Here is a 25,095-nt window from a genome sequence, read left to right as displayed (position 1 = left end):
ATCCCAAGAAAATGTGGCAGATTTTTATGAAAGCTTAAGAGTGAATGAGGCTTTTATGGGCATCCCTGAACAATAACTTCAGCCTTCTTTTTCCTTTCAACAGGCTGGATATCACCTCTCGGGATGCAAAGCTCTGCAAACAGAAGCAGATGGCTCCTTCTAGCTGAGCTACCATCGGTTTGCTGTTCTTTCTCAGCACAGCCTCAGTTTCAGTCTCCAGAAAGCATTTACAGAACATACTGCCATGTAGGAGGAAGACAGCCTGATTATAATGAAAACAGCATTCCTCGTCTCACACGCAGCAGTGACGTGTTTCCAGAGAGGCTGCACTGAGGGTGATGTGCCACAAACGTTCCAGCTGTTTCCTGCTGCTGACTGGTGCCCACCAGGGACGGACCTGGAGCCCAGGCATCCTCTCTGGCACTTTGGAATAGCAACACCAAAGTCGTCACACACCATCTACCTCCCTCAGCAGCAAAAACAAGGGAACATGCTGTTCAGGCAAGCTGTTGAATCTGCATGTGTGACCCTTTCTGAAGAATTATTCCTGCTTTTTCTGTTGGAAGAACATCTCCACACACTTCGCTTCAATGACTAACAAGCCCCTGCCCATGTGCTCTGAAATGAGCATTTCCCAGCTGCTGCCATGGTAAAACTGGGAGCAGTGTAAAAAAGAAATAGAACTCCCAAACACCTGATGTTGCTGTGAGGAGCAGACAGAGACCATAAGATGGCACACTGCACAGCTGCTGGAGGCACGCAGAAACAGGCAGGATGTTCCTCCTCAGGAGAACTGCAGTTAAATCACTGGCACAAATTAACCATGCTCAGAGACTCAAAACAAGAGATTTACTGAAATGTATTTATCTAATTTTATTTGGCTTCGTTTTTCATCTCAGGCTCTTTTGCAGGATGTAAGAGGATTGAATCCCCCAGGAAGAGTGGAGGATGGATATGGAAGCAAACTAGAAAGTGCAGAACATAAAACACTTATTTTGAAACCATAAGGACCCACTCACAAGTTAGGGAAGGTGAAAAACCAATCAGAGTAATTTCCATAGGGCATACTTTGATGCTGAGTATCAGTATGTTCAAACTCACTGCAATGAGTGACTGCTGATGCTTCCCAAGTGGAGCAGTCCTAGGGAGTTACCTGTGTGTCCATGAAGAGGAGAATGTGGCCGTGGAAGAGTTGGAGATGTGCTGGATGTTACAATCAAACTCTTCCTGTTGCTTGTCCGACAGCTGAAAGAAAGAAAGAAAGACAAACCAACCATTAGGCATGGTCCGATGGACAACAGCACCTCGAGTCCTGCAGAATCCCTTTCTGCTAAGGAGGAATCTCCCAGTATTTAGGGTGGGATTCTCTCATACTCTTGACCTCAGTTACGATCCTGCAAAGAAGGAAATGTACAGGGAAGAAAGGTACTTTGTCAGCAGCAAGTGTTTCAACACTCTGGAAGCATTTGTTACACAGGCCACTGGAGATAGCTGGTAATTTATTCCTGATTCACAAAATATGTGCTACTCATGCTTTACAACTTGCACAAAAAGCAAAAAACAATGTAATATAGCCCAGAGTGCTCTGGATACTCTTACCAATATCCAACATAGCAAATAAATCCGTTTCAATTATTGGCTTGGTTATAAGAAACTAGAGCATATTCCTTAGGGCAGAGTTAAAATTACAGAGCAAAGTGTTAGCACAACCCAGCAGATGAGTGGGATTACTAATCAAACTTAAAGACTGGGATCCAAAAATCTTTGTGAACACATGTGGCAATACCAATGGAAAACTCTGCAAAGCAAATTTCAGACACGCCTCCACCACATCAACTCCACTCATTGCCATGACTTCGTTCCAGCAAGAAAAGTGACACTTCTTATGGAACAGTTCAGATTTATTTTTCCCCTGTTGAGAAAGCAGAGCCAAATGAAGAGAAGGATGTCTTCCTCCATTTGCTTCCCAGCTCGTGACTGCTGGTAGCAAAAATTTAGCTCTAAAGATGATAAAAGGAATCACAGTGGGTGAGGGAAACATTTTTAAATCACGGGATCTGTGAAGAAGAGCAGTTAGACAGTTAAATCCCTTTGTGATTGCCACTTCTCCTGCTGTTCAAACTGAAGAAATGAAGTTGCCAGCAAAATCTTACAACTGACCAAGCACTACAGCTACACATATCTATTCTCTGTATCTCCAGCTTGCTTCCTCCATGGCAGAAACATTCCTGATTACTTCAGCAGCTCCCAAAACAGGTCACTAGGATCCCACTGGTGTTGATAGGGGTGGGAGAACAGCCAGGAGCAGGGAAAGCTGAGGAAAGGCTGAGGAAGGAGCTCTCTGGCCCCACTCCAGGGGTGCCCTGTGTGTCCACACTGGGTTCCCCAGGCACAGGAAAAGCCTCTTTGCTTGCAGACCCCAAATGCTGACATCTGCCAGGTCCTTCGTGCACTGACTGATCTGCTGGAGCTGCCCAACAATAAACACACTCGGGCTGCCAAGAGCCACAATTCAATGCAAAAGTATTTTGCTGCCACAGGATACAGTGCATCTGACTATTATTATTTGTAAGCTTATTTTATTGCTGTTCTATAGGAAACTAGAGAACTTGATGCAGAAAAAAATACAACTGAACTGCCAACTATAATAAACAGTAATAAAGTTGAAGCACCATTAACTGCTATTCAGGCTCTTTAGTGTACTTAAAGCATTCCTCAGAATTATCCAACTGATTCCATACAATCTCCATTTACATTCATGTATTATTCAACAACAGTCCATCCAAAAACTGATTGCCATTGTGCACATCTCATGGAAAAACTAATAGCCCGATTTTAAAAAGCTTAAAATCCCAGTTCACAGATATTTTTAACATGTTTTGAGTTACACTATTTCAGTAACTGCTGAAAAAAACCAAAATATTCAATTTCAACATTAATACCAGATAATCATTGTTTACATAAGCACAAAATCTTTCTTGAATCATGAAATTCCTGAGTATTCTAGTGTAATATATATTACTATGTAAGAAATAAAAAAAATCCTGGGTATTTTAGTATCAAATATAATGTAAGAATTTAAGATCTTGCTCAACGAAAACCACTAGTACAGTGAGCAAAGAGAGCTCCATTCTCTACAGTTTTATCTCTTTGCTAAAGAGTTCCTAAAGCACACTTGACCACAGCAATGTCTGGAGCTGACTATGGAAACTTGGTATATTTAAACCACAGCATAACAGGGGAAGTGAACTGTCCCAAGCTCAGAGCTTTTTAACTGCTTGCCTGCATTTTCCCAATTGAACAGAGTTTTCTAAACCCATTTTCTTTGCTGTCTTTGCCAATATAAGGAGCCAAAAGAGAAAGGGTTAAGGGGATGGAGAGCAAGCACAGCTGAGACCCCTTAAAATAGGTCAGGTTTACACAAATGTACCCAGAGGAGGGAATGGCTTGGAGTGAAAGCCTAGCCCAAGTTGGGAATAAAACATTGTTCTCTTTGCACCTCAGCATTGGATAACTTTTAATTTTCCTGGATCTCTCATCTGCTAGAGAAACACCACTTGGGTCTGTTTAGCCATTGCTATGACTTATGTGTGTTGGCAATAAGGTAAAACTTAAACACAGAGACTCAAAACACAACACCCAACTGCTCAAATTCATGTTCTGTGTTGAGAAAAATATACAAGTACAATCACACTCTCTACTGGTGGAAGAGAGCCCTCTGCATATAGAGAAAGAGCTTTTAGCAGATGTAGGAATTGTAGAGGAAATGTAGAAAAGAGTGATGAAGTTCTGGTAGGCACTAAAACAAAAAAGGGTGAAGGGAGGAGGTAATGAGCAGACTTCAATGGGATGACCTCTCCCCCCACAAGGCACTAAGACAGCATTTAAGAACCTCCTGAAGAAGAGCTAAATATGAAGGAAGCAAAGCTGGCTTTAAGCAGGGCTTAGTGCCAAAGAAATTCAAACCAGTAAATTTAAGTGTTGGCAGAAGCAGTTCCACTGAAGAAAAAAATATTTCCTGGAAGGTTCATTTTAGCCAGACAGACAGCACTCGGCTCAAATGTGAGAACCAGGCCAAAGATAATGAGAAGATCATATTGTTAATCCTTTAAATTGCATTAATTATTATTTATTACCATTTGTGACTTCTTTAAACAATACAGTATGTTTTCTTGCTCAAAAATTAATTCAATCTACATAAGAAAACAGGAGTAATAGGACAAAGTAAAAGGGGAGAAGGTTGGTTATATCTTACTTTTTAACTAGAAATAAAATCAGTTTTTAACAAGTCCAGAGAGATTTCAAGCATTATTATTTGTTTATAAGCCAAAGTTTTGCTGTTTTCATTAAACACAAGGTGAGCCCTGCCCTGAACCTCCTTTTCTCTCACAATTTGCTATGGGTCTTGTTAACCTTTTTTTTTTCTCAGATCTCACTTCATCATTTCAGAGAGCAATCCCCTCCAGGTCTTCCAGCTTAGGCAAAACACAATTTTAAAAGCACTGAGTTTCTGTAGGGCCCAGAGCTGTAGGGCTGAGCTCCAGCCCATGCAGAGCTCTGGAGGTGCTGTCCTCCCTTCCCTGGTCAAACACCCACACAGCCAAACCTGAGTCTAGAAACCTGTGAGATCATAGGAGCACCTTGGTTTAATTCTAAACACACATAGTAAAATGGATATCTTACACTGAAACTGCTGAAACAATGCCTTTGGATCACTATGGAAATAGAGCTTTTACTCTGTTTCTGGAGTTAACTTCTCTGCCTGCAGTAAAAATATCATTTGTGATGTGTACTGAAGTGTCCCCAGCGCGTCCCTGAAACTGAACCCCGCGGGACATCGGACAGCTCTGGTAACTGGACACTGCTTTTGGACCCACTGAAATGTGCCCCCGAGGCAGCACCCTTGCCTAGAGTTATTTCTGAGCACATTTGTCGTTGTACCTGTGACCTGCACTCAGCCCCCAGCTCTTCATCTGCACCCCAACCAGCCTCCTCCTCCTCACCCACGGACAAGCCCAGGGCAAGCCTCTAAAATGAGCACCACGAGTGCACCTTGTTTCTTGTGCCTACTCAGTCTGAAAAAGAAATCAATGTCTCAGTTTCAGCATAAATCGATATTTGATTCTTTATTTTAGCAGTTTACTCAGGGGACATCTTCAACTCACTGAGCAGAACTGATTAATGCCCAGGAGGCATCCATGTAATGAAAGCGAAGGCCACAGAAAAAAACAATGTAAATATAAATAACTAACCACCACTATCATGCAATTTCATAGTGATGCTGGTTATTATAAATGAATAATGATAAGGAAGTTTCTCAAAATCCATCTGAATTTATAGGCCTTGAGGAATTTCTTGTAGCTGAAACTTCTAGAGTACGTAAGTAAACAAGATAACACTGATTGCATGAGCTTTCTCATTGACTTGGACAGAAATCAACTTGAAGAAATACAATACTTGGAAAAAGTACAGCTTAAATCACATTTTGGTTACTATTCATGAATGCATTTTATTTATATTAGTGATTTGTCACAGAATCACTAAAATTGGAAAAGACCTACAAGATCATCAAGCCCAACCTTCGACCAAAATTTTTAATTTTAGAATTTCTTAAACTACCTCCAGTTGTCAGAGTGCCAGATTAACTCTTGCACTAACTTCTTTCAAAATAGCATTTCAGAAGCCAAACATCAGACTTGTTCCAGATTTGACACTCCATTTAGTGACCTCAAATCCCTATGAATTGGGATCCAAATTCAGAGCAGTCATATCTACTGAAGTTATTTGTGGTTACATATTTTCCTAAAATGTAATATTACCTAACCAAACTTCACCAGATTCTCCTCTGATATTACAGAAGTTTGGTTTCAGTTGATTTGCTTTACAAAGAGTTCTTTATGAGAAACAGACATTTTGGAAATGAAAATAAGTATTTAAAATTTTTATTCACAATGACAGAAAATTTACAAAATCCAAAATCTGCATGTCAATGAATGCAGCAGCTGCACAGCAATGTTAACTAGATGTGGAAGTTATCGTCTTAATTATAGTAATTCAAAGATGGAAGCAATTTTGTAAGCTTTAGCACTACCAACAACAGGGATAATTAGTTCTCTAAAATAGATAAGTAAGCATCTGGTTCAACTGATTTCTTTTTTTTTTCCACATTCAAGAATAGTTTAAGAATTATTCATCCTAGAATAACTGAGGGGAAAAAAAATGTTATTATTCATGGTGTAGGTTTGGGGGGTTGCACATTCCTACAATAAACACTTCTTTTGTTGTAAAGAAATACAATTACACACAGTTAAGACACGAAGGAAGGAAGCACAAATCCAACAAGCAACTTCTTAAAGGTTGCAGGCAGAGTCTCCACCACAACAGACACAGAACTATCTTCTTCCCAACGTCACCTAGGAAAACTGCTTTGTATTTCCTGCCATTAAAGTCCCAGGAGCAAGGAAACATCCTGAATTTGGATTCCTTCCTGGTCATTTTGTCCAGACTAAACTAAGGATCCGTTATCCAGTGCATCTCTGGACAATCTGTACCTGCCATTCACTCCTTTATAAAACCAATCCCTAACTCCCATGATCTTGAGACTGGATTACAGTATTCCTGTTTCCACCATCTTTCTGAAGAACTTCAAATAGCATTTAATTTTGGAACCTAAATAAAAACAACAATGAAAACCAACTGCCTAAGTGCAGGGTCCTCTTCCCCAAGAAGTTTTCTACAATTCGATTACTACAAACACAGTAACAGATGCAAGTTGTTCAGCAAGCCAGGCTGTAATCAAATTTGCACTGCCCAATGTTTTGAAGCCCATGAGACAGAATAAACCGGACAAAAAAAGAAGAGCACAGAGGAAAAAGATGCAGTCAGCTTGTGGAGTGTGGGTTGTACTTCTGTACAGATATCCAGAGAGTGCACGGGGGTAAAACACACAAAGGACATAATTTTCCACAATGCCACCACACCTTTCAGCCTGCTACCAAACCCATTAACCGAGGTGAACACAGAGTCAAGCAATGCAAGACTTACAAAGCAAGGAGTAAAATGGGTGCAGATGGTTCTTTTGTTTTAAGGAAAATTAACATCTTTGTACTTAGGAATTAACTTATTGCATGAAAGACCATTTTCCTTTCATCTAAACCAAGCTATATGTTAGACAAGCCCTCCTACTTAATTTAGAGCTCAAATTGAAGAAGCAGCATCACTGCAAGCTAAGAAATTACAAAAGAAAAGGCTGGAATTGCCAGTGAACACCAAATTTATGTCTAATTTGCCTAATGCTTGAGGCTGATGCACACCTGCTTACACCGCTCTGCATAGTCCAGACCTTTTGCATTATTAACAACATAGGAACAACTCTGCAAAGCCAAACAAAATGAGATGTCACAACAAATTACAGTGACTGGTACAGCCGTTCTCAACTACACAAATCCACTTTATCCTGAACACACTCCAAACCTATCTTTGTTTTAGCATAAAAGAAGAAAAAGTAAGAAAAAATCTCTGATTATGGAAGAGAAACCCCAGAATAAATATAGACATTATTTAATGGGCAAAAACATGAAACAAACCTTCTCAAGCACTCCTATCTCCTAGTTCAGTTGTGTTATACATTATACTGCCATGAAGTTACATCACAAAGTGTGAAAGGCTGATTGAATGAAAGCTAAGCATTACTGCATACTTTCATTTCCCATTTCCTCCAAATCTATTATTAAATGCTTCACATAGCATAGCTGTTTTTAAATTAGTCTCTACTTGGCAATTCTCATGGAAGATGGTTTATCACATTTATTTTCCTCCAAAAAATACAAGCAAACAAATTCCAGAATGAAATGACAAAGTGATTTTGTATTGCTTCAAATCCTCTAACCGTGGAGTGTACAATTACATACAGGTGTACAATACAACAAACCTGCTCTAGACACTTTCCCCAAAGATGCACCTAGGAAACAAAGCAAATCAACTGAAAATGGAAAGAAAGTTTTTCAGGTTTAATGTAAATGTTACATAAAATAATACGAAAACTCATTTGGTTGCTTTGCAGCACTCAACACAATCAGTTCTCTTCATTTTGTTTCAGAGCATTTTCTTAGTTTAAGAATCAAAAAATGTTACAAATTAGCTCATTACCAGCTACCTGAGGTTCCAAACCTCAGCATGAGGATTAATTACTGATCTAATTTTAAATCTATTCTAACAATACACTATTCTAGAATTAATCTCCAGTCTGTCCAGGGAGTTGCCTCTACTGCACAGAACACAGATTTTCACACGGCCGAACAGCAGAGTAATAACCAGGGTGGCAACATTCTGAACAACACTGGGATGTTTGCAATCAAATTATTTGCACATTTTAAAAATACACGTTCTTAAGGTGCTTTCCTGAGCTCCACTGGAAAGGTTTTGCTCTGCTGGTAAGACTCATCTTCTCCAGCTACAGAGACCAACTGAAGAGTGTCAGGGTTTGTGCTTGCTTGGCAGGATGTTATACTTGTGATGTGCTTTCCTCCCAGCTGGAACCATCTCTCTGCTGTGGCTTTCAGACAAGTGCTGGGCCGTGCTTCCACCCCTGATGCCTCTGCTATTTTGCACATGAGCCTCACTTACTGCATCCTCAGCTCTGCAACATCAACTTCCTTAAGCATCACCCAGCATATTTAACTTGCAAGCAGCTTCCAGCATACCAGAGCACAGAAAATCCTGAACAGAACACGGCACTGCATCGGGACAGACGTGCCAGAAGAGCAGACAACAAAGAGAGCAAGTTGTTAGACAATAAGCCCACTCCCCAGGTCCCCATCTGCAGCCAATTCCACACCATTTTTAGGTAGCTTTTTGTAAAACCACCATCCCTCGATTTTTCAGTTCTACGTACCTTTTGATAGAAAGGTTTTAGAGATATTTTGGATTTAACATTGTAGCAAAAGGCACCAAAATATCTGACCTTTTAAAAAATACCCAAAAACCAAGATAAGCTGCAACATATACATTACCATGCTTTGCAGCACTGATACATCAACACTCTCATCCCTTCTATCTTTGTGACCCAGGCACTGCCCTAACCATTGCCTGCTATGAGAATCGTGCTCTTTTATCTTACTGGGATTCCATTTTGCCTTTCTTAATTTTGCAGAATTTGAATATATAAAAAAATATTCATTGAATAGGTAAACAATTCTCAAAATCATCCCCAGTTGCAAAGTGTAGTAGGTAATGACATAGATGCAGAAAATCAGTCTCCATCTGCCTACCTTTCAATGATAATTTAAATTTATACTTTTTCTTCTAATCTTAGAAGGTGAGAATGTGCTTTCTATTTTCATCACCAAGACCCTCTCCTTCCTAAAGCAATGTTTCCCAACTCTTAGCAGCTTCTTAATAAAACCAAAAGAAAAGTATCAGCATCAATTTAATAAAATTTGAAAAAACAAGAACAGGATACTTCTAAAAGACAGTCCAAGAAAAAAATATTCATTTCCTCAAGAGGGTAAAACCACTTTTCTGTGCAAGTATTAAAGTACATATATACATGTACACACAAACATTCAGCCTCTAAAGGCCTTCAAACAGAAGTATTGAAACCAGTTTGTTGCTCATGTTTGCACACACAAAAAGATGGGAGAAAAATCCTCAAAAACACATCTAAAAAATAACAGCAAAGCATGAGTGTACTAAGGTAGACTGCTAATAGTCCAATAGACGTATTAGGAAAACATCTGGGCTTAACAAACCTGTAATCTCAGTGGGCAGGCTACAAAACTTTTGACATTTGTCCAGGACTAAGCTGAGACAGGAAAATGCCATGCTCTGCCTGCCTGGACTCTACCAGGGCTGAGCAGAGCTGTCCCCTAGCAGAGCAAGACAAAGGTGAGTTGTGTTTGCCAAGGTGTTGCTTTAATTCAAAACAGATACAGAGAGAGAATACAGATGGCTCAGGTTGTTCCCTTCATCTTTGGAAGAGGAAATGCTGCTTGGGACCTCTCTAATCAATGCACCCACTGAATGGCAGAGAGGGAAAAGAGGCTACTGAGATAAGATTTGGCTCTAAATGTCAAAGAAGGGGGCAGACAGGAACTGAAGTTCTGTGGACATGGAAAATGCTCAGTGTAGCCACTAAAACTGGTGTAAATTCATGTACAGAGATACATTGCAGTGTTGAAATAAAGCATTCCGTTTATGTGGTCCTTACTCATTTACACAGACAGGTCTGTCAATAAACCACTGTCCTGGATAACACAACACACTTAAAAAGACATGAAAAAATTATTTACAAAAACCCATTAGATAGCTATACTGCAGTGTATATCAGATCAAATCAGCTGACTACTAAAATAATAATAAAATACACCTGTAGAAGGCATTTCATGTTAATGGAGCAACAAAACCACAAAGGGCAGGAGAAGAGGGGGAGGTCCTGAGTGCAGATCCTGCCCTGCACACAGAGCAGCCCTCAGATCTGCAGCAAGGGGAAGTTTCTGGAACAATCAAGCCTGATTACATGTTAAACCTCATTCTTTTGTGTAAAGCCTACTTGCTGAGCCAAATGTTCATTATCCAACAGCCATCAATTTTTCATACAAGGATGGCTGTTCCCATTTAATAACTATACAAATGTGTACTACAAATAGATACACACACACAGGGGTTTGAAATTTTAGAGGACTGAAGCTGGAACAACCATTCACAAAACTGAGCAGAAGAAAAACACAAACATTTGAAGTCACAAGCTGACAGCTAAAGATTGTACCAGCAGCACATCCAAAGGGTGAAGCAGCTCACCATTGGCAAGAAAGGGTATTTGTTTTAAGAGCTATTCTACTTAAGAAGGCTGAAAAGTAAAATCAAAATCAATTCCAGTAAGATGATAGAAAGCAGTATGTATAAATATATGAATGTATCAAAAATAAATGGATGGTAGCAGTGATAACAAAAAGAAATCATAAAAGAATGAAAAAACTAAAACCGAGTAAAATCAGAGCTATAATTTTACACAGCTGTTCAAAAAGCAGATATTTAATAAATGTACCTCATGTAAAATTGGATCAGAATGCAAGCAAAGAAACTGCTAAAAGCTTTTTGAATGCTTTAAGCAGTTATTCATAACTAAAGGAACCAAGAACATCTGGGCATTATTTTTACAAATGGTGTCTAACAAACTCCATTAGAAACTCACAAGCACAGGAAAATACAGCCCAAGTTTTCTCTGAGAGAAAGTGGAGAAAGATAGGGCTGTTTAATAACATTAGCCTATTTCTGTAAGAGATTGTTGTAAAATTCATTTCTGGGAGCCATGTATTGTGAAATCCCAGTGTTCTTGCTGCCCCAGTTCTGTTCTTCTGTTTCTGTCAGAAGCCAGCTTGGCCAGCAGGAAAACAAAGGAGACCCATGAAAATTGCAGAACATACACAAATGAAGACACAGAGGAAGACAGATGCAAACACTGACAGAAAGTCAGGTATTCAAATTCCATAGCAATCATGCTTAATTTAAATTAGGTCTGCTAATTGTAACATCCTAATTTACCATGTAATCAAGACTGGAAAAAAAAAATTACAGGACAGGAAAACACACAATGTACTGGAAATAAGTAATTTCAAATGGCACCGCAGGATCCAAGCTCGCTTCCTCAGAGAACAAAGATCCAGGGCAAGACTGTTCTCATGTGTGCCTGCAGAAGATGTTCTGCCTCACGTCACTGTGAGTCTCTCCTCTGGCACATGCTCACTGCCAGTGCTGCATGATACCAGAAGTAACTCCTTCAGCCTCAAACAGAACACGTCAAGTGACGTTTACATCTTCCCCTAATTCTGAAGGAGTTTAAATTATGTGCTGAGTGCTACGTAAACACAGCAGGCAGCAATGAATATGGGGAGACATCATACTGGTATATAAGCATAACATTTGCTTAGATTTTCAGTACATGACTAAGCTTTGTCCTCATGTAAAACATGACAGTTGAGGCATTTCTGTGGAAAGATAGTGATTGATTAAGCTAACAATCTCAAAACACATCTAATTTACTGCATAGCATTGCCTAAAATGACAGACAAAAGAGACTGGTATCAGGTGGTTTGGATTTCATATCTGGCACGAGGACTCCCCTGCACAGGACTTGTAAGCATCTTCCTTTTGAACTCCAGTTCTCTGGACCCTTCTACTTTCAACCAAAAAAAAGGAAAAAAAAAACTACCAGAACAGTCTTTAAAAGTAAATTTTTAAGAGGCCTGGAATAACCTGTGATATTTCACTATGGAAGTGTGTTTCATTTTATCGGCAAATTACTCTAAAGAACTCATGAGTATTAATCTGTAGTCCTCAAAATAATAGAAAAAAATAAGATAATTGGGCTATAAGTTGAGAAAAACTGTTCAGGGATTACCTGATAATTAGCTACAAATGTAGAATCAAATCACTTCAAAGGTGTTTTCCTTAATGGTTTGAAAATATATTTATTTGCTGGATATAGTAACTAAAATGGTGTCTAATATGAAGTGTTGAGCACCCAGCTGAAAATTAAGCACTTTCTCTCCAGGTAGGTGTGTGGTGATAGAAGGTGACATGTCATACAATGTATCTCTCAGTTCCTTAAGTAAGGTCTCCTTTGCATAAAAAACATATTGCTCTAAGTTGTACAGCTCTTTGTAAGGTCAACATCCAGCCGGCAGTAAAATAACAGGAATCCCAAGTGCACCAGAGAACATCTCTTAGTTTTCTCCTGACCACAACTCCACACCTGTCCAAAGAACGGGGGCCAGCAAAGGGTCACATCATGGCAGGGGCAGGGGTTCTCACATCCAGATACATCTCCTCCAAGTCCATCCCAGAGCTTCAGGCTGGTGGGCACTCAGATTTAAAATGCACTTGTCAGAGAGAAAAACCAGTCAAAATAAGCAGATGCACAGACTCTGTAAGGATTCCAACACCCAAATGTGTCGACTTCAATTAAACACAAGAACTGCACATTTCCAGGCCGATCACGTGCCAGTGTGTACTCTCTGTCTCACTTTCCACAGCAGAACTGACCTGATCTGAGCGTCCTCTGCAAAGTTCAGGATCTCCCTTTTCCTCATACCTCTCCTCAAACCAGTCTCTTACCCCAGTATTTCATTTAGCTCACTTAAAACACCAGTGCAAAATTATTTTATACTCAGCAGGCTCACTCATGTGAAAGATCCAAATAATTCATGAATTTGTCTGCAATTTGTGTGTTGCTTCATTTCCCCTCCACAAAGGTTTTGACTTGAAAAACTGGTTTGTCCTGGGTAATAGCCAAATGTTCATACAAGAGAGTTTCGATCTGAACAAAAAGCTTTCAAGGCTCAAAACCTCAGTGTTAACCCTCTGAGACCCTTTCCCTGGATTTCAGTCAAGCAGGGAAACTGCAACAGTATTTAAAATTAATAAAAATATTATTTACGCAGAATCCCACATAAACTAGAAAATACAAACAGTCCAGGCGGATTGCCTGAATCATTACAAATGTTTGGGGGTTTCAAGAGGACCTCCCCTCCCTTCACTGGACCAGCCTCTTTCATTGTATTTAAGCAGTGCAAATATCCTGTAATGGAGAGTGTATTGGAAGCTCCCCAAAACTCATCCATTAGTGAGCAAAATATCCATTACATTTCTGTGCAATCCAACAGACTATTGTCATAAAGAGATTCTCAGAAGATAAGGTGGAGATCTTTTCTCCCCCAAGAAGTGCTTTTGTCCTAAGGCCATATTGAAATACCTAGCAGAAGTAATTTGAATGAAATTTCCTCTCCAATTATGAGTGTCAGATGGTCATTTAATATGCTGAGCTAGGCAAAAAAAATTGAGCTAAGTATTATCAAAAGCATCAGATTTCCAGGTCTTTCCTATCCTTCCCAACATAAGGGAAATATTTCTTATATTATTCATTTAAGCAAGGAAATGTGTGGCAAGACAGCTGTCACTTTAAAGTTAATTACAGTATAGACTCACATTTTTAATGCTAGCTTTATGTTACCACAAAAAGGTAAGTATTCTGCCAGCATCAAACTAATTGTTTTTCTTCAAAGTGACAATGTATATATGGAGGAGGTGGCATTCTTCTGACACACACAGCTTTTAATGTCAATCTAGATGAATCAGCATAAAAAAGGCACTGAATACATTTGGGGGGATATGTATGGACTCACTGTCTAATGGGGTCCTGTTATGGCAACTGAAAAGTTACCAGAAAAACACCAGTGCATCAGAAAGCACCATTTATGTCTTCTTGATCACCTTGATTATTTCCATTCACCCATTTACAGCCCAGTGAAAAGTGGGTTCTCTTACTGTTTGTGATTATTTCAATAATGAACAGCATTTTTCTTAGTTACCAAGGAATTGTTTGTATGAAATACAATGATTTCCAAAGAATCACTGACCTTAGAGGTGTTTTACTACTTAAAGATTACTTTACACTTTACAAGCAGTTAATTCCTGTGATTTTAACCAATTTCTGTATTGCCCTTTCATTAAAAGGAAAGAGAATTAAGGCATCAATGGCAATTGTGGATACAAATCCAAGATGTCCTTCCTCACAGAAATCCACCTTTTTCATCCTCTAGAATTATCTTTCAAGTCGCTCCAACATACAAATCTCCCATCTTAACTTTGCAAAGAGAAAGTCACTAAACAAAAGTGAAATCATTAAAACCCACAGTCACAGCCTGTTCCACCCAGAGAGGATTAAAATGAAAAAATGAGAAAAAACACTAGAAATCAGCATTCTAAGTCAGTTTTACAAGACCAACAAACACTTGCACAATTCTATTTGTTAATATCAAATCACAAGAGTATATTCAAGATACACCCAAAGTGTAAAGAAACAAGAGGGCTTAAATGCAGAGACATTTAATTTAAATACGTCAGAATTATGCTTTCTCTTTCCATAATCCAATTTCAATAGGCAATGCCTCAGTAGAGCTGATATCAGAATACCAGCCCCATATGCCCTTTGAACTGAGGAGTTCTCATATTTCTCCTATAGTTTAAACTCATAAATATTTATACAGAACCAGTTTGACAGGTAAATGTGATTTATGTTTATGTCACCCCTCCCATGAGAAACTTATGTATTTACAGTTTGCTCTTGACTTTCTCTATCCTTCTGGGAATACTTGGAGAAGAAACAAGGCAGCCACTTTGACCGGAGCAGCAGATGGTTCACTTTTCCAGAGCCATTAGCTGCGGCGAGAATCCCACCAGCTGCACGAGAGAGCTCATTTCCACAAATGCACCGAGCAGAAAGAGGAGTCCTTCCCATTTGCCTCCTAATGTAGGAGAAGCCATATGGGAGTCGAGCCCTCTAGGACTTTTAGTACATATCAGAAGCCATTATAGAGAAATGTGCCATAGCTCAGTAGTCAGAATACCACAAGTAACCCTTTCTTGCAATGTGAAACCAAATTAAAACTGAGAAAAAACCAAGGCAGAGAAGCCCTGAACTAAGAGCATACAAACTATCACTAATGCAACAGGACTGTACAGAAGTTCTACAAACAGAGCAGAAGAAAACTGTATCAAATATTTGTCACAGTAAAAAATTCTCTACTGCTAAACATGACCAAGATTGCAAAGTTACAGGAGAAATTTAAATTGAAATCATAATTTTTAAAGGAAGTGCACAAAGCGAACATTGTGCTTTGAAAGGGGGCCAATTAAAACTGGAAAATATTTATTTATTTATTTAGTGATAAGAGTATTCCATTCCTAGTGCCCAGATGCCACAGTCCTGAGAACATTAGCACACAGAAACACCCAAGTCATGGCATTGCGACGCACTCCATGTGCAGTGACCACTCTCACAGCCCAGATACTCTCAGGAGCAAAGTCATTACATACGTGGACACGGGACTTCAGGATGGATACCCTGGCAAGAATCACATTATTACAGTGATTTATCACAATACTCCTCAGAGCAGCCCAACCTGCCCACCCATCTCCCCCAAGAGGGCAGGCAAAGAGCTGGCAGGCTGCCAGCCCGGCTCGGCAGAAGGTGATATTCCCAGCAAACTGTCACACATGCTCAAATATTTCATTTCTGAGGCTGGCTGAAGGCTGCAGTTTCCATCCTGTGCAAAATAGGATTTCCACCACATGACTTCGTGCAGCAGCTCTCTGCTCTGAATACTCATAGTGCTGTTTGATCATTTTGAAATACCTAATACTCGTTTATGTGATTAAATCAATAAAAAGTCATCTCTTTTCCATTAAGATGCTCAGCGGATTTACAGATCAATTTCTTTCTTTTTGTACTTCGACTACTAACAATAAATGGAATTGTAAATTTTGAGTAGGAGTTTTCTGACAGAATATCACACCTGAAACCTTGTTAGTATCTCTCAAATTGTTTCTGACCTCGATGTGCAATTTTAAATTCAAAATGGCACACTAACAATATACTGAAAAACAAAGATGGTTTATTTTTGTTGTGAGAGACACTGTGGGTGTCTACTCTCTTTGGAAGACTATCATTGCTGAATTTTCACAAAATACTGCCTTTAGGCACACTGGACACCTTCTGGAATGGAGGAGCTTCAGGAAACCAAAGTTGTGCAAGCACCAGTAATGAAAGGATCCAGAATCTGCAGGTCTAACACAGGTTATCTTCTTATGCACAGGTGTCCTCCCTCCTCACGTGCCCCAAAGCAGCTCCTTTGCTCCTGGCTCTGCCCAGCTCCCCTGGCTCCCATAGTAAGCCAGGTCTCGTTACACCAGGCTGCTCCCATCTCACAGGCTGGTGGCCAAGAGCACCTGAAAGCCAAGTGCAACCTACCTTAGCCTGTGGAAATGGAGGCATGGGAGAATAATTGGCCTCTCTTTCCTCTCCCCAGCCAAATTCAAGAAATTTTTAAGAAAATATGAAGCTTTATCTTCATCTCTTCTGGCACTCCATGAAACCACTGCTACAACTGCTCAATGGGTGTGAAAGTTACTGCTTGGAGCAGAGACATCAACACACAACCTGAATCTCAAGGAGCTCCTTTACTTTAAAAAACAGGCTAAAGACAACAATCTTGAAAAGAACAAAATTGCTAATGCAATTCCTGGCAACTAAGATCCCTATTTATTTACAAAATCTTTCCTCATTGCCACTAAGATTTCTAGAAGTCAGTGGCAGCACAGAACACAGCTTCAATAAAATTTAAATCACGAATGTGGAATAATAACAAAAAAGTAAGAGTCCCCTGAAATATTAGTTGGTAGAAGCTACAATCCTCTAAAAAATATTCATATAATTTCTGATAGCTGATGAACAACAATCAACCTAAACCTAAGCCAAAGCTTATATTCTGAGTCTGACACAGATTATTAACTGTATCAACAAACCAGCTGCTGAGAAATTCTGGTACCAGCTGCAACTGTTTACTCATAAATCTGAATATACTGCTTTAGTCAGGATTAGCTACCTACCAGTCTTACCAGTAAGTTTTCAGGCTACAAATGTTAAGCTCCACAGAGCACCTGATGAGTGATAATTATGTTGATATTTTCCTAGTATTGAAGGGACAACCCTGTACGGCATCAGATTCGATACCATTCATTAGTTCACACACTTCAATGGGATTTTATCAAAATCCAGAGAGCAGAGAAAATACACACACTCATCCTATTAACTGCTACACCAACATATTCATATCTCTAATTAAAAAAAAAAGCTAAATGTATTAAGCATTATTTAAAATTTAAGGTTATGCATATCTCTGTGAAGACCGTAAGTGCTGTAAGTCAAAATATTTGCAAGTCTTTCATGGTGCTGCCTATTTCAACATAATACTGTTTTGCTACTTCAAATAATAAAGCAGCTTCCTTCCAGTAAGCATCTATCCATCATTTTGCAGAAACAAACCCCTTATCATATTCACATAGTATGAGAAGGAACAATGCCTTTAAATAAATACCTTTAAAAAGAACGAACGGTATCTGCACAGTATGATTTTTACAATGACTACAATTACAAATCATTCAGAAATTAAGAAATCATATCTAACGTACTAGGAATATGATTCAATCTGTTAAAACACGAATAAAAGCAAGATTAAACAGTATTAAAACAAGTAGCTTAGAAAAACATCATAAGAATAACTCGCAAAATCCTTAGATTACCTTTTGGATCGTCTCAACATGCTGGTAGCAGGCAGAGAGAAATTGGACAGCACTGTCCAAAAGGAGTCAGACATGATCTTTAAAAGCTTTCATTGCTGGGAAAATACAGCACAATCAAGCCACTAGCAATAAATAAGGAACTAAATAATACCAGTGACAGAGCCAATGCAAATTCCCTGTAGACCTTGCAAGCTGTTCCATTAATGTGAGACAGGCAGGCAAGCGTACATATTGCTGCTGTTTCCACTGCCTCTGTTTTCTCCCTGCTCCATCCCTGCCTCCCTCCCTCCACCTTAGGAGGCAGTGCAAAACGAGATATTTATTCTCTTCCTAATACACTTTAAACCTGGAGTTTGCTGAATGCACAGCATACATGTTTTCTATACATCTCTCTGTGTTCATCTAATTACAAACAAAATATTTTCAGTATTTTTGAAGCCATAACTGGGCACTGTTTGCAATCCTGAATAACACAGGGGGGTTTAAGCTGTGTCTGCACAGAAAGCACTACTGGCTGCCTACTTTGTGTTTTTATTCTGACATGGTGGCTCTTCTTTTCCTAACTACATGAGGCACATCAGGGGCATTTTGCTTATTATTCTTAATTAATCTTACAATTTTAAACAAATCCCATCTTTCATCTTCAGTAACCCAAGTGGATTTTTAATTAAAAAAATAAAAAAAGCTTCCAATGCCTCCAATGATCAGTTTAAAAACAGAAATCCATTCTCCCCCTAAAGTCAGCCACACCAAATCCACGTCAGTCACAGTAAACACAAACTCCTACGTAGCACCTGGTGCCCAAAACCAACTCAAACAGCTGAATTTTGACAACAAAACACAAGCAGGAATCGTGTGATGCACATCAGAGGTTTCCCACACACACCCTTCGCACATCAGCCACAAGTTCACTATTCCCCTTCATCCCTTCATGCCTGTAGAACCCTCTTGCCATGTTTTTGCTTTTTGTGGGGTCTAAACAAAACCTCACTAGAGGTGCTTCTTTTTTATTTTCTTTTTTTTTTTTATTTCAGTTTGCAATCTATTTTCTTTTTATTGTGGCTTCTTTAAGCACTTCTGCCAGTAGGAAAGCTAATGATGTTCTCATATTTCAGCCTTCTTGAGTGGCTTTTTATCACAGACATGAGAAAGATGACAATCAACAGCTGGCACAGCCTTCCAAGCCCTAAAAAATACACAAAAATGTCTGGAAGAAAGAAATCCCAATAGATTCACTTCAGCTTTCCGCAGAACCTCATGCTAGAATTAGATGGTCTTCATCATTTTCCATTCAATAATTCCATATTTTTAATACATACATTAATCAAGAACTGCAGTATCTGATTGTGCAAAGTATTCCCTTCCATCTGGAATTCAAAACAAGCAAATGGGGTTTTTAGACTCTGCACAACACAACTGTCTTGCCTAGTGCTTTTAAACATTTTTACAAAGTTAATCTACATCACATAGTGGTTTGATTTCACAAAGTTAATTTAAAGTACAACGGAACCAAACTCTGCCACTGTCTACTACTGATGAGAAAGAATAAACACATTCATTTTTGTGTCAACAAAATATCATATACCAATCAAGTAGAAACTGAACACTAGCCTTTTGGAATTATATTCAGGATATTATATGACCTTCCAATTCCAATAAACCCTGGTTTTGAAAAGGTATGAAAATTTTACTCTGTCAGCTAAAACATGAATTGAAACTCATGAGCAATAATGGTGGAATCAAAGTGTTCAGTTAACTAACAAAATAAACCTATCACAGTAGAAATAAATTCCTGACTGCTTATAGTTAGCAAATAAGATCACAATCAGCTAACACCCCTAAATCTGTATTAGTCACGCTTTTTACAAAAATGATTGAAAACTCAGTACTTGAAGACATATCATTCATTATCACTGTACTCAGCAGCAGCACTTTCACATCTCTTGCAGAAAGGACACAAAAAGGAGAAGCCATTTTAGGAGAACATTTCTCCATGGGCATCAGTGACTGACAGCCCTACAGCAATGTTAATCCAGCTAAACCCTGTCCATCCTCTGCTGTTCCTGGGGAGCACAGGGCACCCCAAGCAGGGAAGGGGATGGGGTGTTTGCTATCATCAGAAACCCATCCATTCACCCATCTTGCCATTTAACACAGTTCTGCAGAGCTTTTACCCAAGAACTGCAAAAAGCACTTTGAGAATTACATAACACTGGTTCAAAACCAGCAGAAATTTCTTTTAACACTTTATATTCCTGCTTTTCAAAATGCCTGTCCCAAATGGAAGTCACAGGCTCTAATCCTGCAAATCAGCACCTGCAAAGCGCTCATTTTGGGAGCCAGAGATTCCCAAGAAATTCAGAGTACCCAAAAAAAATGGGAAGACACCACACTTGGAGATGCAGTGTTTTTGCCAGAAAAACAGAAGAACACAAACCGTCAAAAAGCTTTTAAAGTAAGTCATGTCTTAAAATATGACAGTGTCAACATTTGCAAAATTGTCTTTAGTAATGACAAATATAGGAAACGTAAGGGTTTTCTCACACCAACAATGACAAATTAAATCCTTTGAAGCAACTGCCTTACTGTCTCTGCACAATCAACAAAACATTTTGGAAAATCTGGACCAGAAACTTCTCAATAATTCAAAAATATATCATATCTGTATATAAGAGAACATATCAACAGCACACTCACAGAAATATGTTACAAAATGAGTTTTCTATTTTATTTAACTCATAATAACATTAACATTTCTTTACGAATTCCAGGCCCTGAGTTATTCCAAGCCTGAAGAAACCTCTTTCTTTATAACATTCTCTCACTCGCCTTTCAGGATATTTAGTCTCCATCAATCTTCCTAATGCACCTTCCCTTCTTTATGCCCAACTTGTCCTCTGAAAAGACCACCTGCAGAACATTTCAGCAGCTCCTATGATGATGGAGTATTTCTCTGTCAACCAAATGCAGAGTTTCCAGAGCCCTCCTAATGACACTGCATCCACTGGACAGTTATAAATAGTCAGTGTCAACGACTTTCCCTATTTCTCATCTTTACCATTACCAATGCAGGACATTAATTAAGCCTGACATTAAATGAGAATGCAATTAGGCAAACAGTCCACATGAAACCCATTGCTTTCTGGACTTTTTTATAGCAGCTACATTTATCATTAAATAAATTTCCTTGGTATAAGATCATCTTCTTTTAAATAAAATCTGTCATTTTAGAAGTGAGCCGAACCCCCTGAAAAGGCTGAAGCAGTACCAAGCAGATCAATGAGGTAATTTTGAAAAAGAATATCCCAAAGAACAAAACTCCTCTGACTGACTACATTTTAAGTTGACTACGTATCAAGAAAAGTTTCCACAAAGTTCTGATTATAATTTTAAACACTTCAACCAGCATGAACCATGTAATAGTGCAGTAGTTTGCAAATGAAGATGAATTTCAGAAGTTACACTGTGGTAAAGGAAAATTTATAATGGAAACCAGTTGTAATGCCGTTGGGAAAAACATAGCTCTTGCTAATTACGCCATCACTTGCATGCTTATATTATATTAAGCTTCACATAAAAACATGATACTTGGGGACATAATTTTTTTAAACAGTCATTAGACTGAAATACACAAATTATTCACTGGAAATACCTAGAAATTAAAACCATTTTGCTAGCAAAGCCAAATTCTTTGGAGAAGTCACAACATAAGTAGATACATTCTAACTCTATAAAGAGCATACTGACTGATTTTAAACTTTAAACTGTATGCCCAACGAGCACAGAAAATTATTCCACTGTAAGTAAGCAGAAGTTAACACAGGTGAAGATACCCACTCTGTGTCACCGTACACTGAAAAGCATATAAGGTGTAAAAATTCCAGCAGAAAACTTTGGTCTTGCAATAGAGGGAAAGGAGAAAATTCTTCATTTATGCTTTAAAAAATAAAAAGGAAGGTTCCTTTAAAAAAAAAATTACATGGGAGATGTGTGTTGAGCTATTTGGGGCATCATTATTATTTGAACAGTGACCTAAGCAAGTGAAGAACAGACTGTCTTCGAGCCGCCTGCAATCGCGAGACTCCTAAGGAACAGTCCCATTCTGAGCAACAGTCTGACAGAAAACATGAGGTTGGACGTATCTTCAAGGTTCACTTTTCTATCATTTGCTAAGTTATAAAACCAGAGATTTCTCCTTTTTAGGGCAGAAATCACCAAGCCACCACCCAAGATCTAAAGAGGCATAGTCTTTTACTACAGTGGCTCCCATGGATTTCAACTGCTACCTCTGCATAAAAGGGCTCCCAAAGATGCAGCTGTATGAGATTCAACAAACAGCTGGGCCAAGGGTTTTGGGGCTGAAGAACAACTAAACCTCCCTCTTGTGTGCATTCCCTATGCAGGGAACAGCCTAGTGACTGCACTAGTTAATGATTCAAAGGATCAGAAACATTTACTGAAGCAGCTATCAGGCACTGCACCTGCATGGAAGCTGCCAGCTCTTCATGTAACTTTAATTGGGCACAGTTACTGAACTAACAGGGGTTGCCATCCTAGAGGACAGCCTGAAATGCTATCTAATGCACTACAATATCACTGCACAGTTAAGCACAAGCAACTGCTCTGATTTCAGCCTAAAACAACTCTCACAAAATTGTACTCACTCAGATATAGAGGATGCCAACTACAGCTCCATCATCACTATCTTTTAAGTGAAGACACTACTAAATAAGTGATAAGTGAGCAGTGCTAAAATACCAAGTTAATTGTGCCCCAAATCCTATGAATATTTAATAAGAAATATTCTTTCTCTGTATTTTTATTTACAAAAATATCACTTATTAGTACGTTCATGTTCCATGCAACACTATCCTTCCCAAGTAACACTAGTAAGATGTTCAGCTACTCCAATATAACATAAGCTTAACAGAATTTCAAACTCACAGACTTGACAATTGGGTTCAGATGCCATGGAAAGGTCAATTAACCTCTTTAAATAAGTTACTGGATCTTGCATTCTTTCCCTAGCCCAGCCTTCTTCATGTGTGATTCAAATGTCAGTTGTCCAATTTAATCAAATATAACCTCCATATGTGATTCAAATGCCATAAAAATTGAGAAATGTTATTTGAAAAACAACAATACTGAATATCAGATCTGAAAATGTCACTTCCTGTTTACACAGAAATCTTCTAAAGCTTTATCCAAAATTTAGTTAAGGACATTCAGTAGCACTTGCAAAAACCACAGCATCACGGAGTGCTGCTGTAACCCAAACATCTTCCTCCTCTTCACCAGCCAAAATTTATCCAAAGGAAAAACACAGACTGAACCTCCTCTTGCCACCATAGCATTTCCTCATCTTTGTCATGTATTATTTATCCCAAAGCACTTAAAACTTCCTTTTTAATACAGTCTGTAATACAGTCTTAATGAATTCACTGTGCAACTGGATTTGCAAACAGGAAGACAACTTAATCTCTTCTCCTGCCACTCCGGGCTGCAGCAGCCTCTCCACGATGAAGTACAGCACTTCAGCTTTTTGCAGTTTTTCCACCTCTGACTCCCTGTACTTGAATAACACCACCAGGCTATTGCTAATTCCTGTAACACAGGGTTTGTACATATCCCAGAGAGCTGTAGCACACAGCCCTTGACAAACAGGGTCCATAACCATTCCAACAAAACTATGTCAGCAAAGCAGATTTGAAAAAGCAGGTGTTATTCCCCCCATTTTACAGAGAAGTTACAGTGCAGAGCCTAAAGTAGAAATTAGGGTAAGAGCAACAGCAAAGATGGCTGGCAGACTTTGTGTCTTCATAGGGAGTGAGGACTGAAGAAGAAAGGATGGCTAAAACTAAACCAAGACAACAGGCAAGTAATTAAGGTAAAATGAACAAAGCAAACAACAAAGAGACGGAACTGAGCTGCATTTCAGTGAGTGAATTAGAGGGCTTTGAGTTACTCAGCTCTCAATTACCAGCTCACAAAAGCAAAAAGGGTTCCCCTCAGCTATGCAGGACCACAGGCCCCCAGCACATCCCAGGGCAGCAGCCTGTGCCAAGGATCACCATGGTGCCCCAGGCTCAGGGCACACGATGAGCAGGGAGTGCTGTCACCTGTTTCACAGCGTATTACCCTGCAGACCAAATCAAGCCTGAACTCCAAAACAAGCCCTGGCATCTGATTTGTTTCTCAGTATAATTCAGGTTGTTTGCTCCAACCCAAACCTCCGGTGCAGGACGTTCCACTCGCAGCTTGTTTCCTCTTTCCCTGGTTAACACACTTAGGCTTAGCTGAAATGTTAAGGATATTGTAAAGCCCTTGCATTTTCCATGGCTCTTCTGAGACAAAAAGCTTATTTTGTAGGATTTTGGCTAAGAAGAGTTATTCTGGGAGCAAGGGGAATGCTAATGTAATGAACAGATGAAGAGGATGAATTTTACATTTTCAAGCATAAATTCTTAATGAAGTTAGAGCATGGGATAAGAATAGACTTTACAAAATAAGCATGGTACAAAAGAGACATGAGAAATCAAAACCATGCTTGGGAAACATCAGGGGTGCTAGTAGACATACACACACAAAAAAAAGGAGAAAAAGTTTATCTAGTTTTAAAGGCAGAATTACATCCTTATTTGGCCATGCATTTTTAAGATAAATTTGCCCCTATTTTAGCCATTCCTCTGGAATATTATGAATTTTCACAGCAAAAACTTAGCTTTTAGTCTTAAAGTCTGGGAAAACTGTGATATCATCAACTGTCAGACAAACAAACTACTCCAGGTTGTGAGCCTCAGAAAAATATATAGCATACAAACAGATCCAACATAAGAACAAGCCTGGACCATAGATTTCTAAATAACTACAACTCTAAATAACTATACCATTCTAAATAACTACACAACTCCATCAACTGTTCTACGTTAATTCTGAGAAACCCACAAAGGTGGTTCA

At 39.0% G+C, this 25,095-nt stretch overlaps 1 protein-coding gene across 10 annotated transcripts in view; it reads right to left on the bottom strand.

Annotated features, from left to right (window-relative positions):
- MAST2 (microtubule associated serine/threonine kinase 2) overlaps positions 1–25,095 on the bottom strand; it is a 185,574-nt gene that overhangs the window by 64,983 nt on the left and 95,496 nt on the right. For 9 of the 10 annotated variants that reach the window (XM_064428754.1, XM_064428744.1, XM_064428749.1 and 6 more), the window contains one exon: positions 1,154–1,245. In XM_064428754.1, coding sequence (XP_064284824.1) covers positions 1,154–1,245 — 92 coding nt within the window. Of the gene's footprint in view, positions 1–1,153; positions 1,246–18,138; positions 18,174–25,095 lie in introns of those variants that run through there. The other variant, XM_064428751.1, reaches the window with a different exon arrangement.

The sequence above is a fragment of the Passer domesticus genome, chromosome 7 (assembly GCF_036417665.1).
Source record: "Passer domesticus isolate bPasDom1 chromosome 7, bPasDom1.hap1, whole genome shotgun sequence".
In the NCBI taxonomy this organism is placed as follows: domain Eukaryota; kingdom Metazoa; phylum Chordata; class Aves; order Passeriformes; family Passeridae; genus Passer; species Passer domesticus.
This window is presented reverse-complemented; position numbering and strand designations above follow the sequence as displayed.